This window comes from Hakea prostrata, chromosome 1 (genome assembly GCF_041222555.1).
Source record: "Hakea prostrata isolate BN-2017 chromosome 1, UWA_Hpros_2, whole genome shotgun sequence".
NCBI lineage: Eukaryota > Viridiplantae > Streptophyta > Magnoliopsida > Proteales > Proteaceae > Hakea > Hakea prostrata.
This window is the reverse complement of record NC_142600.1, coordinates 9551408-9568326: the sequence shown is the minus strand read 5'-3', so window position 1 is coordinate 9568326 and position 16919 is coordinate 9551408. Positions and strand designations below refer to the sequence as shown.

General features: G+C 39.2%; 1 protein-coding gene across 1 annotated transcript; it reads right to left on the bottom strand.

The window, feature by feature from the left end:
• Positions 1-1939: 1939 nt before the first annotated feature.
• On the bottom strand, positions 1940-15566 carry LOC149027301 (RHOMBOID-like protein 1). The gene is made up of 6 exons (XM_089161387.1): positions 15207-15566; positions 10837-11000; positions 4277-4440; positions 3924-4168; positions 2762-2888; positions 1940-2482 (listed from the first exon to the last, which is right to left on the bottom strand). Exons 1-6 carry the CDS (start codon positions 15521-15523, stop codon positions 2360-2362), a joined length of 1140 nt encoding a protein of 379 aa, XP_089017513.1. The 5' UTR covers positions 15524-15566; the 3' UTR covers positions 1940-2359.
• Between the last annotated feature and the right edge of the window lie 1353 nt (positions 15567-16919).

Sequence of the window (16919 nt, the reverse complement as noted above, 5' to 3'; positions counted from 1 at the left end):
ACGGCCGGTTCGGACGAAGTATATAGCAAAATGGAGGGTATAAAAGGAACCGAAATTATTATTATTATTTTTTTTTTTTCAAATAGAAATTATATAAAGCACTCTAGATTAAAAGACATGGAGGCAAGCAGGTTTTCTCAATTAGTGATAGATATTTCACATTATTGGAAAGGATACCTGTTGTTTCTTTTGTGTTATGAGGTTCCAACTTCATTTTGGTGTTAATGTAATTTACATTTATATTCTCTTATTAGTTTGTTAATTCATTGAATTAGTGATAGATATTTCACTTTATTGGAAAGGTCATTGTTGTTTCTTTTTTGATACGAGGTTCATGTGGGCTAGCTTCCGTGTACTTTGACTACATCCTTTCCAACTGAACCACCCCTCGAGGTTAATATTATTGTTTCTTATAAATATAACTTATTAATAACCAATAGGGGTTTTGCCTCATATTTGATTTATTACTGATGACATTAACATATTATAAAGGATAAATTCTAATAATTTACCCCATAAGAAAAAACAGATGAATAAAGGACACTTAATTTTTGTTTTGGCTATAGCTATTGGATAGCAAAGGGAGGTCTCCAACAATTTGGGTAAGATGAGACTATTCAAAATCTTAATCCTGGCTTCAAATATCATAGTTTCACTGTGATCCTTACATAAAATCAATAAATAGTGCATTACTCTAGACCATTGTCTATATATTTACCAAAAAAATATTATGGTGTAGGAGTTCGGGTATGAAGGGTGTCCACCTCTGAATAGTGACGAGATGAACTAGTGAAGGACCCCTCATAAATATGTCATAAATAAATGTGAGGGAAACACAGTCCTCCCCCTTTGAGCCCCAAAGTTGTTCTTTGGGCCCCGAAGTTGTTCTTAGGGCTGCAGGTGCGTATAGTGAATCCGTAGGGGCCTCAGGTTGATGTTGGAACTTTCTTTTGTGGATCAGGGACAGGTGATCAAAAGTTTGGTTTTGTTGTATGTGAGGATGTTTCACAATGGGTTCAGGCTGGGTTGATGGAAGCTGCTTCTGGGAACATAACACTGGCAAAGGAGCAAACGAACTGCTCTTTGTTGAAGGAATTACTTCTTGAAACTGTTAAGCCGTGGCCTTATTACCTAATTGCTCACTTACTTTATATATCCAATACCTTCATTGTTTCTGGTGTGATTGTGGACTGTAACTCCTTGGATGCAGTTTGTAACTCATAAAGCAATCTTGGCTGTACAACAGGGATAACCTATTCTGTAGTCCAAGAATACAATACTCTATTATGTTTTAGTAATTTTTCTTTATTCTTAAAAAGAACGACACCCACATTGGATGGCTCCACCTCAGCCTCAACCAGGGCAGAGTTGAATGACGCAGAATTGACAGATCTTTGATGGCCATCGTGTCTCAGATGCCGATAGAACCAGTTTACCCAACTAACTCTCAAATAACAAAACCTAACCCCTGCAGCCCTGCAGCCTTAGCAAGGATAGAAGCACCACAGTAATTTAATGGAGGATTTTGAGGCTTCAATGTCGATGAGAAGTTTGCCAAGGGAGGATAATTCAAGTTCATATTGGCATTGGCTAGAGAGTGGACCTCAAGAGCTTTTGGTTACCTTCAGAATGAAGATCATTTCTAGTTCTCCTTATGGCCAAGCAAAATTATCTCCAAAACATAATATAATTGGAAACGCATCATACTTTGACAACTTTAAGCAAAAACATTAATTTTTCATAAGAGAATCAAATATGTGGCTCTTTAATCCCTAATACACTACCGTATGGACCTGAGAGCTAAGTAAGTGGCGACGTGGAAGATGCGACATCCGTTAATGGCGCTTAACCTGAGAAGAAAACGTGGAGCCTTGCATTGAGTTCACATCATTAAATGAAACTAACTTCAGTGAAATGCAGAAACAATGACTGCACATATACAGGGATTCCCCATGCTGCCATGCACTCGGGACAAGTTTCAAAAAAATAAACAAGTATTCTAACGTTATAGGGAATTAACTATTGACAACAATTTATAAACTCTCACTGGACTTTTAACCAAAAAATAGTCTCATTTGATTCCTCTTTTCATCCGGCTGTTCTATACAAAGTGGCTATGAAGCCAGGGAAATCAGAGCATCAGATTCAAAAGTTGTCAATCCAGATTCCAACGAGTTCAATTGTCCACTCAATTGAAAAGCATGGAAAAACAATTGAACACAGTGAACTAGTTTTACTGAAACACTTGAGAGATCAATTTGAGAAAAGGCAGATTGTATTACTCCAAGTCCCGAGATTTACACAATAAACCACATATGATGCCAGAAAAAAGGCATAAACCGCACATATATTCATAACATCAACTACATAATTGCAAACACAACGTCTTGATCTGGGACTCCGATGCATTTGACAATGTGTAACTCTTGGTCCTTCCATTGGGTTGACATGTTAAGTTCAGCTGATTTCCATTTTGACTAGACTGCAAAAATAGGTAGAATTATGTCAAATTTCCTACAAAATCCCACACAAAAACTGAGGCAACAACAAGATGAGATAAGAGCTAGGGTGAGAAAAAGAGAAAAGAATCAGGCCTATAGTCCAGGGTTATTGGAACCCTACAGTACATAGATTCATCCTAGATCAGCCAACAGTAGGTATCGATCTAGGATGAGGATCAACAAATAGTCTCACCAACTCAGCAATGCACGTTACCAACCAGAAGGGATATTATAAAAGAATTAGAGATAGAGCATATTACCAAACAATACGTGCTGTCTGTTTTGCAGCTCCACGAAGAAGTAGGGAAACAGCTCAAATAATGGCACCAGGAACAGTGGTCATTTCCATTAACACCTCGGAAGAGCATAACTGTACCAACAGCAAACCTGGAAAACAGTGACTTACATTAGGATTCTCCCAGCCAAAGTTTAATTTAGACCAAGCACCTCCAAATCTAGTGTCCCCAATTGTATTCTGAATACAAAAACAACAACAACAAAATGGGGTCATCTATATGGGTCCTCGCCTGCCAATCAACTCTGTTTGAGGCCATACCAGATAAAAGGCCTAAGCTATGCATATATTTTCTCACCACTTCTCTTAAGGGTATCATAGGTATGCCTCTAGCTTTTCTAATTCCTTCAATTTGGATTAAATCACTTCTCCTTACAGGGACATTACAGGCCTCTGTTAAACATGGTCTTGCCACTTCAAACAAGCTTCTCATACTATTATCACTTATTGGAGCTACTCCAAGACCAGCTCTAATATGACCACTCTTTATCTTACCCTTCCTAGTTTTGCTACTCATCTATCTTAGCATCCTCATTTCAGCTACATTGAGTTTATCCATACGATATTTCTTACCAGCCCAATACTCTTCACCATACATCATAGTTGGTTCTACGATGGTACTATAGAATTTTCCTTGAAGCTATAAAGTAATAGTCGATCATACAACACCACGAACACACAAGTCCCAAACTGTATTCTGAATCCATATTTAAAAATAAAAAAAAGGCTGTTTATCACTAACAAACCCTGAAATTGTTTGGAATCTATTATTCTGCCACTTGGACTAGTAATTTGGTCAGTGTGACAACTGGATAAGCAGGGAATTCCTACCATAGACTATACGTATGATGTGGGACCTGATTTCAACTGCAATGCCAAAATGTATAAGCTCTTCCTTGTCTTGTCAAGCAAACAGCCCAATGGTAGTTATAGCTACCGTTGTAGATATCCAGGGATTTGACTATGCCAGAAAGCAATCCCCTCAAAAGAAAATCTTAGTTCTTCACATATCAGAAAAGGTTGTGCAATTTTTAAGAATGATAATTGTTAGAAAGCAACATCTGAATGCACATGAACCCAGATAAGGGACTGATTCAGAAGATGAACATTACCAGTCAAAGACTTACCCAACAATCAGAAGGATCACAGAAAGGACCAGCAATATCTGCTGATAAATCATATGTTTAGGTGGACGATTTGGAGCATCACTTCTTTGGATAACCCATGCAAATTGTGGGCGAATGAGAAACACAAACCCAAGGAGAAAACCTGAAGCAAATCCTCCAAGGTGTGCAAAGTTGTCGACATGTGGGAGCATTCCCACTGCTAAATTAAGTACAATGATTACAAGGAGGGTCATCAAGGCTGCGAACTGGAAACAATTTAAACTGTCAGACGCAAAAACCTTGAAAGAAGACTCACTCCATAGAGATAAAGCATTTCCATTGCAAGCCTAGTTCATTTGAACATGGTTCCATACCTTATTTTCATATATTGTCCAATTTGTGATGAGTTCAGAAAGCATGGCTCCGAGTAACCCAAAAAGTGCACCAGAAGCACCAACTGAAATATTTGATTGGATAAACAGAGCTGACAACAAACTCCCGCCAAATCCAGAGAATACATATAGCAACCCTAATCGCACTGCAAATGGACCACACAAGCAACTAAAATCAATCTCAATACCACAAGTTAGGATATATGCAGAAAAGTCAACAAAATCTTCAAACATGAGAGGAGAGATGTACAGCCAAGAGCCTTAGAAATCACACATCTAACACAAACTCACATTAGCACATAACAATTAAACCCCAGCATTAGGTTTTATAGTGAAATACCATTTTGTAGTTAGGGCTTTACAGATAAATGTCTGTCTGTAGTATTTAAATCATGTCAAATGAAATGAAACTCCTAGTATCTACAAGCAATCAATTTTCCTAGGTTACTTAAAGCGAGTGGGGTTCGTGTGCATGTAGAGAAACGTCACTTGACATCCCATCATTGGGCTACTTAACTCTTCAGCCCTATACCCCACTACATATAGGATGTTCATCCAAAATCACCAGGATATTCGACTAACTAAAAGCACTGGGGAAAAATAAAACAAAAAGGCTAGGCCTCCTTTAATATAACTCATGATGGGAAACTTTTGGCTGCAATTTCCAGCTTCTCAAAAGGAGAAGGTGCTGTATCGAGCAGATGGAGCACTATTGAGGTTACCACCTGAGCAGCCCATGCAAGATTTCCTGGTCATGTGTCAAGTATATCCTTTTGCTTTTCACAAGTAGTACACAAAGTGAGTGTAACAGAATATAATACAGTAGATTCCCTTGGGATTCTACACCAGATTTTGTATAATTTGGTAAAATTCAGTGAACAAAATAGTATATTACTGGGAGTGAAGCATTTAACCAAATATCAATGCAGATTTCCGTCCCATTGTCATCACAGATCCATGAAGTATGTTATAAACGCGGCAAGTTATGCACAAAATACCTCTAATACTAAAGTCTAGGTGTTAAGGGAGAAACTATGATTTGTACAGAGGGTAGAGCAGCACTTTCTTTGTTGATTTTTCGTAAGAACTGAAATCTGTGAAAGGAGATTACAAAGAAGAAAAGCAAACTTGAGTAGTGTAATCAAATAAAGAAGTAACTGAGGTTACCAGACCAGCAATGGCATCTAAAAGATGACATGAATGGAAAGAATGACTCAAGTTGCTAATCATGGGCCCAACCATTACGTATGGGCTACATTGAAACCCGTTTGAGACACTTAACCATAATTTCAGAAAACCAATTTGGGTTTTATGCCAAGAAGATCTACAACGGAGGCTATTTACCTAATTAGAAGACTTATGGAAACATGTAGAGAGTGTAGGAAAGACCTTCATATGGTATTTATTGACCTAGAAAAAGCTTATGATAGAGTTCCTAGAGCTTTAATTTTGGCAAGTACCAGAGCAAAGAACGGTTGAAAGTAAATATGTGGATATATTTAAGGATATATATATAGTGATTCAGTGACAAGTGTAAAAACAGTGGGGGGACAAAGTAATGAATTTCCAATTACAGTTGGGATACATCAAGGATCAACTTTAAGTACTAGAGCAAAGAACTGTTGAAAGTAAATATGTGGACATAATTAAGGATATATATATAGTGATTCAGCGACAAGTGTAAGAACACTGGGGGGACAAAGTAATGAATTTTCAATTACAGTTGGTCGTCCATCTGCCGCCCTACCTCCGAGGGGGGCCTTGGTATCCGCCGGATCTCTAATGTAAACTTGGCCTGCCTCCTCAACCTCATTTGGAAAATTGCCTCAAAGCATGATTCTATTTGGGTTAGGTGGGTCTATTCTTACCTTTTCCGATAAGATTCCTTCTGGACTGTTGCTATGCCCTCCAATCCCTCATGGGTTTGGAGGAAAATCATCCTTCTCCGTCCCCGGGCTATCTCTGCCATCTCTATCTCCTGGATCTTCCACCTCCTTTTGGCTTGACCCGTGGCATCCGATGGGCATTCTCTATAATCACTTTGGTCCCCGCATTGTTTATGACACCTAAATCCCCAAAACCACCCCCTTGTCAGCTTTCATCTTTAATGGGTCCCGGATCCCCTCCCCCCTTCCCATCCTCACACAGGTTTGGGGTTCCCTTCCCCCCCTCTCCAACTCCTCCCGCGACCTCACCATTTGGCTACCGTCCCCCACTAAATCATTTTCCACCTCTTCGGCCTGGAACCTCCTTAGACCTCATAACCCTAAACCTCCCTGGCCCCCTTTGGTCTGGTTCAAAGTCTCCATTCCCCGCCATTCCCTTACCCTCTGGAGAGCCCCCAACCAAGCCCTACCCACCCAAGCATTCCTATCTGACCGCCACATCCCTGTTAACCCCAATTGCATCCTCTGCTGGTCCGCTTTGGAAAACCTTGAGCATCTCTTTTTTTTATGCGCTTTCTCTAGATCTATCTGGGGAAAAGCCCTTTCCTCCATTTGGCCCTGTTCGAGACGCTCCTTCGGATTTAGTCAAGATTGGTCTTGGATTTTGAGAAACTTTTCGGATTTTTCCATTTGCGATCGGATTGGTAAGCTAATATTATGTGCCTTAGTCCATCACCTTTAGTGGGAGCGCAATCTCAGGAGATGGACTTCCAAATCTCGCTCTATAGATCAGATTTGGAATGCCATCTATTTTGACGTTTCCTCTAGATTGGTAGCTATCCCCCTTCCCCCTGTCGATGATACCCCAAGGAACAGGCTTATTGTTGTCTCCTGGGGTATTAGTTCTTCTCTCCGGCTTTCTGCTTAAAGACCTTGTTTTCCTTCTTTCTTTTATTAAAATTATTTATTCATCCCAAAAAAAAACTTTAAGCCCATATTTATTTGTACTTGTAATAGATGAATTAACCAAAGACATTCAAGACGAGGTCCCTTGGGGGTACGCTTTTTTCTGACGATATTTTGTTGTTAGATGAGACTCAAGTAGGGAATAGTACCAAGTTATAATCATGGAGAGCAGCTTTAGAATCAATAAGCTTTAAACAAAGTAGAACGAAGATAGGATATCTAGTTTGTAACTTTAGTTGTGATCGGGCAGACGATGAGGTGGTGAAACTTGACGACAAGGAGATTCCTCAAAGAGATTGTTTTAGGTATCTAAGTTCAATCATAAATAAAGAGGTGATATAAAGGATGATGTTTTTCAAAGAATTAAAATAGGGTGGATGAAGTGGAGAGGTGCGCTTCATAACCCTGCACTTAATGAGTTCTCTTGCTTACCTACCTTCTCCTCAAGCAAACCCACCCCTTTATTTATAGAGGGGGAAAAGAGGTTGAGAAAGAAAGCGTGAAGCTTTTCTTTCTCACCTCAATTTTGTCTTTATATCATTTAAAACACTTTGACATTTATGTCATTTTGAATCCAATGTTTGCAACTTTAGAATTCAAAATGAAATTCTCTTCTTTACATTTAACATGATCTTCATGACGCAAATGTTGTCAACAGACAATATTATCCCTCCATTAATGAGGACCCTACAAACTCCCCCTCCAACTCATAAGGAGGGACAGATCATGCCTGTCATGTTTCTGCAATAGTCATGTTTGCCCTTTGGTAGAGCCTTTGTCATCATATCTGCTCCATTTCTGTCAGTATGGATTTTCTCAAGCCGGAACCGCTTCTGTTCCAGTACATCTCGTATCCAGTGATACCTTACATGGATGTGTTTGGATTTATAATGGAAACTTGGATTTTTACTTATATGAATTGCACTTTGGTTGTCACAGTGAACGACATAGTTTTCTTTTTTCAAACCGAGTTCTTGAGTGAATTGCTTCATCCACAACATGTTGATGTACTTTGCTTCGGTAGATGACAAAGCCACACATTTTTGCAGCTTAGATTGCCATGATACCTGCTCCCCTATAAAGGTAATTAGGTATCATGATGTAGGTTTTCCAGAGTCAATGTCTCCAGCCAAATCAGCATTTGTATATGCTTGTAACATAGGTTTTTGGCCTCCAAAACACACAGAAATGTTGGTAGTACCTTTAAGATATCTTATTATCCACTTCACTGCTTCCCAGTGTTCCTTTCTAGGATTGGATAGAAATCTACTAACAACTCCTACTGCATGTGCAATATCACGTCTAGTACAGACCATGGCATACATTAGGCTTCCTACTGCTGAAGAGTAGGGAATGCGCTTTATTTCTTCCATTTATTCTTCAATTGAGGAACTTTGTTCACTACTCAACTTGAAATGATTACCAAGGGTAGTACTTACAGATTTTGCTTTGCTTATATTAAATAGTGCACATACCTTTTTTGTGATAGCCATAACTTTCTAGCTACTCGGTCACGATAAATCTTTAGGCCTAAAATTTGTTGTGTAGCTCCCAAATCCTTCATGGCAAAGGACTTGCTCAATTGTTTCTTCAACCTATCAATTTTATTGACATCCTAACCAACAATCAACATGTCATCAACATAGAACAAGAGAATAATGAAATCTTCTTCAGAAAATTTCTTAACAAATACACAATGATCTAATGCTGTTCAGTTATACCCATGATCCATCATAAATTAATCAAACTTCTTGTACCATTGCCTTAGTGCTTGTTTCAAGCCATACAAGCTTTTTCTTAACCTCCAGACCATGTGTTCCAGTTTGTGGGGTCCTCCTCATTAATGGAGGGATAATGTTGTCTGTTGACAACATTTGCAACATGAAGATCATGTTAAATGTAAAGAAGAGAATTCCATTTTGAATTCTAAAGCTGCGAACATTGAATTCAAAATGACATAAATGTCAAAGTGTTTTAAATGCTATAAAGACAAAATTGAGGTGAGAAAGCTTTCTTTCTCAACCTCTTTTCCCCCACTATAAATAGAGGGGTGGGTTTGCTTGAGGAGAAGGCAGGTAAGCAAGAGAACTCATGAGAGAACTCATTAAGTGTAAGGTTCTGGAGGTTTGAGTGAAGTGCTTTCTGTGTTGGAGTAGTGGGTTTGAAACTTTTCTAAAGTTGAGAGTGTGAGTTGAGAGAGGGTGTACAGGGGTATCTAGCTTTGGATACAGGGTTGGATTTGGTTATAAATCCAAACACTGTACAAGTGTTGAATTTCTACTTTCTCATAGTGAAAGGTCTCATTACGCCCGTGGATGTAGGCAAAGCCGAACCACGTATATTGTTGTGTCTGTGCTTCTTTTGTGATTATTTATTCTGTTATCTTTCACATAGGTCCCACACAAGTACTATTCACGTGGGCCCCACACAGACACTATTCACACGGGTATTATTCATAAATACATTTTTGTATTGTTTTTCTTTGTCAATCTTTTACACAGACGGGAAAAGAGTGAACCGTCAACCGTCTATCGGTATTTTTCCCAACATGAAGTGGAAAGGTGCATCTGGGGTCTTGTGTGATCAACGTATTTCATTAAAGCTTAAAGGAAAATTCTATAGGATCGTCGTTCGACCAGCTATGATGTACCGTGCAGAGTGTTGGGTTGTTAAAAAGAATCATATAGATAAATTCAGTATAGCAAAAATGAAGGGTGCTAAGATGGATGAGTGGCACAACTAGGAAGGATAAAATAAGAAATGATCATATTAGAGCTAGTCTCCAAGTTGCTCCCACAAGTGATAAGCTTCGACAAAGTCATGTGACGTGGCACGGTCACATTCAACAAAAACCTATAAATGCCTATGTACAAAAAAGTGATATAATCTAGATTGAAGGAACTAGAAGAGCTAGGGGCAGACCTAAGATAACCTTAAGAGAAGTGGTTAGAAATGGTATGTATAGCTTAGGCCCCGTACCTAGCATGGCCTCAAACAGAACTGATTGGAAGGCAAGAATCCATGTAGCCGACCCCATTTAATTGGGACAAGGCTAGTTGTTGTTGAATATAGAAGTAAGAGTATTAGTACAGCTTGATACTGCATTATTTCCTCCATCTTGCAAACTTCTAGTCTTTCATTCAAGTCACAGAAAGATAACTAATGCATTCTTATAGCCATTTATTCCCAAGAGTTTCCCGACACTCCAAGATGGTCACCTTAATTATAATCATTAATTTGATTTAATTTTTAAAGTTTATAACTCAGCATGACAATGTTATTAATGTTTCAACATCTTACTAACCAATATTCCTTCTAGGTCAGCAGGAAGGAGAACTCATGGAAATAGCAACTAGGTTTAATACACATGTCTTTTATTCTTTTACGCTTGAATATCAGCCTGTCAAACTAGAAAATAGAGCTCGAAAATAGATAATTGTAGCATAGATTTAAATCTCCAATGTACAAACTTAAAATATGCAATTATGATTTATAAAATTTAATATCCAATTCATTCCCCCTCCACACCCCACTGCTTTTTCTCTCTTCTGGAAAAAAAGGAAAATAGCATATTTAAGATCCAGCATCCAGAACTTGTTGCAAGCATTTGACGGCAAGATCTTAAAAGAGAAATACATAAATTTCAAGAAGGATCATTTTTTTTTTTCACAATTAAAGTTACATACATACCGAAGCCAAATTCTTGCTCTAGCCGAATTCCAATAAACAGGAGACTCAACATATTGGCAAGCAAATGGAAAACTCCAGCATGCAACCAAATGCAACTAAAAATGCGCCATGCCTGGTGGTGATGGACCACCTTATTCACATCTAGAGCTCCCATCTTCTCTAATCTGAAGGAATAAAACAAATAACAGCTGCTCAAACCTAATCCCTCTTTAACAATTATTGATCATTATATGTAAGAGAATTCATTTCTAGGCATGAAAGATGCACAGTTTTGATTAAGATACTGAAAATCACCATAACTAACATTAGCAGATCCACCTTTAGAAATGGGAACAACAAGCCAATTTTAGCAATTTTTTGAGTATACATTTTATCTACAAGTCACATGAATCACATCAGACAATGCAAAAATTACTAAATACAGACACACCACAGACCTGTTTGGTTCGAAGGGAGGCTGAGTTGGGAATCTCTACTTGTTGGACCATTTGCGAGGGAATTGTTGAAAAAGTTCTTTTTCAATTACAAAGGATGTTTGTTTCGGGTGGGGTCAGATTTTGCAAAGCTAAAGTCACTTTCTCTGAGTCTCTCACAGAGACCTGAGTGGGTGTGACAATGAACAGAATAAACTTGCATTGCCAAAGCTAAGATGTTGCCAACTGCTGCCGTGGAGTCCGCTCCCCTCAGCTGCTTCTGCCTACCCAGCCTTGTGTTCCTGAGTCTCATTTTTTCCTCTCTATCATCTCTTGAACTCTATCAAAATTTACCTATTGATCAATCATTGGTAACATGTGAGGAATTTGGTCAGGTTTTTCTTCAGTTAGCAAGTTTCTTTTTTGGTTTCTTCCTTGATCAATTGTAGGGTTTTTCTCCAAATTCAGAGATTTTGTGTTCTTCAGGAAAATGAAGTCCTCAAGATTCACTTTTATTGATGGTCTTATCAAGTTCATCGTCCTCCCCATGTAACCATAAGAAGAATAGAGGTTTCTTTATTTATTTGCTTTTGGTTGCAGTCTTTCTCCTTTTGTTTTGACCGTCATGCCTTGGGAGTGAAAGGGAATTGTTTTCAGTTCTTCCTCTTCAATTTATATACTCCATCAAACCTTGAGAGTGAAATTGCCGCTGCAGCCTCAATGCTGTATCATGCAAATAGGCCCAACCATGGGTGGAAAGAGAGGAAGAAGAAAGAAAACTGGTGAACTCTTCTGGGATTTCCGACTAAGTAGTGGGACTTTGAAACAAGTGGGATGGGAGAATTGATAGGCCACATGGGCTGAAAGCAAACCTGACAGTTTTACGTCTTCACAAAATCCCACCCCATCCATCCAAACTACCTAAAATCTACATGGGGTGGTAATATCCGTTTGAGATTCCTACAAGAATCCCACCCATCCTCAAAACCCCTCTATACAAATGCCAAGAAAACTACAATAAGTAATTTAGCTATATTCGAGAGTAGAGGCAATCCTCCACACAGTATGCCTCTGAATTTATTTTTGGCTGCACTTTTTGTCTTCAATATTGCCATTCACGGGATATATTCCGTATCCATACTCACAATGCATGGCCTAGTACCAAAATTTACTCATTGCACCGTAACCAAATTCATATGGTCAAGGATGATGTCCAAGAGCTCATTGTATATGAGCCAACCATCCTTCAAAAGTCCTATTACAAATCTTTTTTTACCTAAAATTTGTTTGGTTTAAATCTTTATGTAAGACAACATGAGATGTCCTCACCTCCTAAGTATCAAAAAAAGGTTCTCCTCTCCTACGAATCCCAAACCTTTTGACATTTCCTACTTATAATGATCACCACCAACTCTTTCCCCCCTCCCCGCCCCCAAAAAAAGGGAGCAGAAGAAGATCACCATCTTGCATGGGGCTACAGACTCATAGATAAAGTGCCAAAGGCAATTCATTAAAAGCCCCTTAGCTGCTGCTAAACATTAAAGCAGAAAAAGAGAAGGGGGGGGGGGGTTAAATAAAGGCCTTATTTGATGTCCCCAACAATAAACTGCATAAAACTCTTTATTTCTGGCGTGGATAAGAAATTCTAGCCAACCAAATGGAATTTTCCATTCTCATGTGCTGTAACCAGGCCCAGCTGACATAAAATCCATCAACATTTAGACCACAAGCCAGGCCCCCTTGGTGCACCAAAGGGCCGGCCGAATTCTGTCCGGGGGTTTGGTCTCATTCCCCCTCTTTTGGAGCCCTAGTGTGGTCAGTCAGCAGACTACTGTCAGGAGTCCACATCTACTTTTATTGTTGAGTATTATTTAATTTGGACAAGTTATTGAAGAGTTCCAGTCTTGGTAGGAGTCCCAATTAGAGAGGATTCCCTTAGCTAGAATCCACTCCTTTCAAGGATCCTAGATCTACTTTTATTTGATAATTTGGATCATCCACTCCTTTCAGGGATCCTAGATCTACTTTTATTTTATAATTTGGATCACTCCTTGATAAGTTGATAGAGTCCATGTCTAAGTAAAAGTCCCCAGTTGGAATCCAATTGTCAAGTAGGATTCCTTCTGGAAGCTGATTGCTTAATTTTGCAAGTTACTTTTGATTAGGAGTCTAGTTATTTTATTTAAGTTATCGAGTTCTAAAGGGAATCCCAATCCAAAGTGTATCCCCTAAGTCGAGTCCAAGTTTGTTTCCTACGAGTCAAGTTAGAGAGTCCTAGTTGAATTGTCCTTCAATTTAAGGCTATAAAGAGAGAGCCCCCCCCCCCCCCAATGTAAAAATCACATTAATGAGAAACTAGCATTGAAAGAAGACTTGGAGTCGTGGGAGAGAACCCCACAACCCAGATTTTTGGAGTTACTTTTATTTCCTGCAATTTTCCAGATGTCTCTCTTCTTCGTCAAGCTTGTGGCAGCCCAGAGATATTCAAATCTCCAGCAGCCTTCTAGCGACTTTCCCTTCCCCTATTAAGTAAGTCCATTCCCTGCCCCATCCTATTCCCAACCCAAATCCCTAATCACAGACCCCTACCTTCTTCTCCCCATGACAGCAGCACCCCTTCCTCAATTAAAACCCTAGAAAACCCTCACCTTTGACTCCAATCATCCTACCCCTAGGATCACACATCACATCTCTCTCCTCTCTTCCTCTCTTCCTCTCTCTTCTCCTATCTCTTAAACGCTAACCAGGCCCTTATTTGAAGTTTCTTCCTTGAAACCGTAAAACCCTAAATGTATTAAAACCCAATCTCCTAAACCCCTAACCTAAAGCCTAAAGCCTTAGAGCCTTTTAGGATTAGCATCCCCCACCCCCTAGCCTACCTTTGATCCAAACCCTAGCCCTAACTAAGAGTACTAAACACCATAGGAGACCTAATTTTGCTTGGAAAATATCTGTAATTGCAGATTGCTAAAACAAAATATTTTCCTTTAATTTTCAGATCCAATCCTATCCTAAACATACCCCTAAACCCATCTACACCTGGATCCAAGAGTTGGGAACCCAATTAGACCTAGCCGCAGGGTTCCTCAAGTGTTTTGAGTGCAATTTAGCTGCTGTCCTCAGAGATTTCAACCCCAAACAGTAGCATTTTAGTCACAACGTGCTGCTGGTTCAATTATAAAGGATCCTGAAGACTGGCCAAGACCTTGAGTTACATCATCATGCCAATTAATACCAATTCACAAGAAACTTCTAATAATTTTTCCCATTCTTCTTGGAAATCAAACTTTATATCAAAATGAAACTAAAAGCTGTTAGAGGTATTCGCTTTTAAAGTCAAGCAACCACCAGTTAAATACTTCTTCCAAATCAATAGTCTCTTCCCCATCCTCTTGATTTTAGGGTTTCAGATACAAGGTTTACTCCAATCTAAATTCCGAGGTAAGGCCCCAGTTCTCACTGCATCAAAAGAAAGAAAGCTACTTACCCCCTGAAATCCTATATATCGGACCACTTGAGAGTAGTCTTCTCAAGTTCACAATCAATCTGGCACAGCTCGAAAAGTTCTCAGGATGGATAATATATCAAATACATCCTCCACCAAATGGGCCCAAAAATAATAAAGCATCATTAATATATTGTAGATGAGCAATACTATGTTTATATGCGTCCTTATAGAACCTCATCTCTTGATTCAACCCCACCCATTATCGACACCTACTAGAAGCAATCCATCCAAAATCTCTTCCATGAACGAAGGCAAAGGATACCCCAGCTGATTTTCCCAGCTGAAAGATTCATTAATAAAGCTCGATATCTAGAAACAACATCAGTATAAATAAATAAATAAAAACGAAATCCAGTTCATGAGCAATGCAGTGTCCGATGATACAAACAGATCCCTCCACTGAAATGAAACAAAACCCATTTTGTCTGAAACTGAGGAGAAAAACTTACGTGGTTGCGGAAGGTCCCAGAAGAGGATTTTCCTTGAACGGTTGAAAGGAGAAACGCCCCAGAAAAGTTGCAATACAATGAATCGAATTCTTCGGGCAATTGTTAATGTACATACTGACTAAAAACAAAACAACATTGACGATAACAAACGTAGGCACCAACCAAGGAAACCATCTCCCAAAAGGTTGAAATCGCCGTGCCCAGTTGGAGGATAGTGCCGAAGACTCAGCCTCCACCGGATGAATCACATTATCTCGTCGCCTCGGATAAAGGGAACCCTTTCTTTCGATATCCATGGGAGGACCTCTCCTCATCATGGCAGAACTAATAAAACTGATCAACAGGATAATGGATCGATCAGCAGATGATAATCTTCACTTACAGGTCCAAGTCCAATTTTGAGCTTTAAAAAAAATGGATTTGTAAATGGAGGATGAAAAATTAATGAAACCAGTGTTTCAAAAAATAAAAATACAAATGTGAATGGGAAGCAACGATAAAATTGCAGAAAGTGATCTGACTTGAGAAGAAATAATGAGAATTCTCGTGCTAAGCTCAAGAGTAGGGCGAAAGTAAGAAGAGACGTAAGGCGACCATCTCCGCTGAAGACGGAAAAGTCCGAGTTAGCGAATGTTCGTTAACCGAAGTTTTAGCGGAATTTGACAAGAGAAAAATATGAGATCAGGGATCTGGGATCACCAGGGAATGCTACAATGGCACTTCGTCAGAAGCAACTGCTTTACCACCTAGCTTTCCTTTTCTTTAGTTGTCGGAGATTCTTCTACTCCACTTTTCTTATATTGATACTTGGTGTCGTTTTTTTTGTGGGAAAAAAAAATTTACTGTCTTTTTTTTTTTCTTTCTATTAGTAAATATATATAACTCCGCCGTGTTTTCTCGGTCCCAAGCCGGGTAAGGGGGGTCGGCGCCGGCCGGAAAAATCTAGCCAAACCTTTTTCATGGTTTGACCTTATATGATAAGCTTTGGCGTTCCCAGCGCGCTCCTTGGCGTGTGTGTGTGGGTTCTGCTCTCCCGTCTGCGTGGTGTTGTTGTGCATGTGGGTGCTGTCATGCGTGGTTGTTGGCATCTTGGAACATGGTCTTTACTAGTGAGCTTAGTTGTGATGTTTGAGGAGGTTATGTAGCTTGATCAGAGACTAGATGGAGGGTAAGCAGGTTGGATGACTTTAAACTTTGGTATCTGGGGATAACTAAATGGAGTGGGTTTGTGGATAAGATTTAAAATGATGTGGTGGTGTTAAAGAGTGGGTGATAGGTTATTGCTATCAAGCTTGTATGGAGAGAGTTCATAAATATAATTTGTGATATGCACCTAAGTAGGTTAGATGAAGTCTAGCTAGTTTTGGGAAATATGGATGGATTATGAAGGTTGTCAAGGAGAAGATTATCATAGAGGTGATTTATGGACATATTGGAAAGATCAAGGGGATATGAGGTGTTCATGGAGGATATGGTTTTGGGAGGATGAGGAGGGATTTCAATTTTGGATTTTGTATTGCTTTTGATCTATCTATTATAAATACTTACTTAAAGAGAGATGACATTTAATTACTTTCAAAGTGGCGATAGAGCCAAATAGATTTCTTCCTAACTAGAGGATGATAGATTGTTGTGCAAGGATTGCAAGGTGATACCGGGGGCTTATGCACACATAGACTTGTGGTCTTGGATATGTGCTTAGTCCCAAGACAT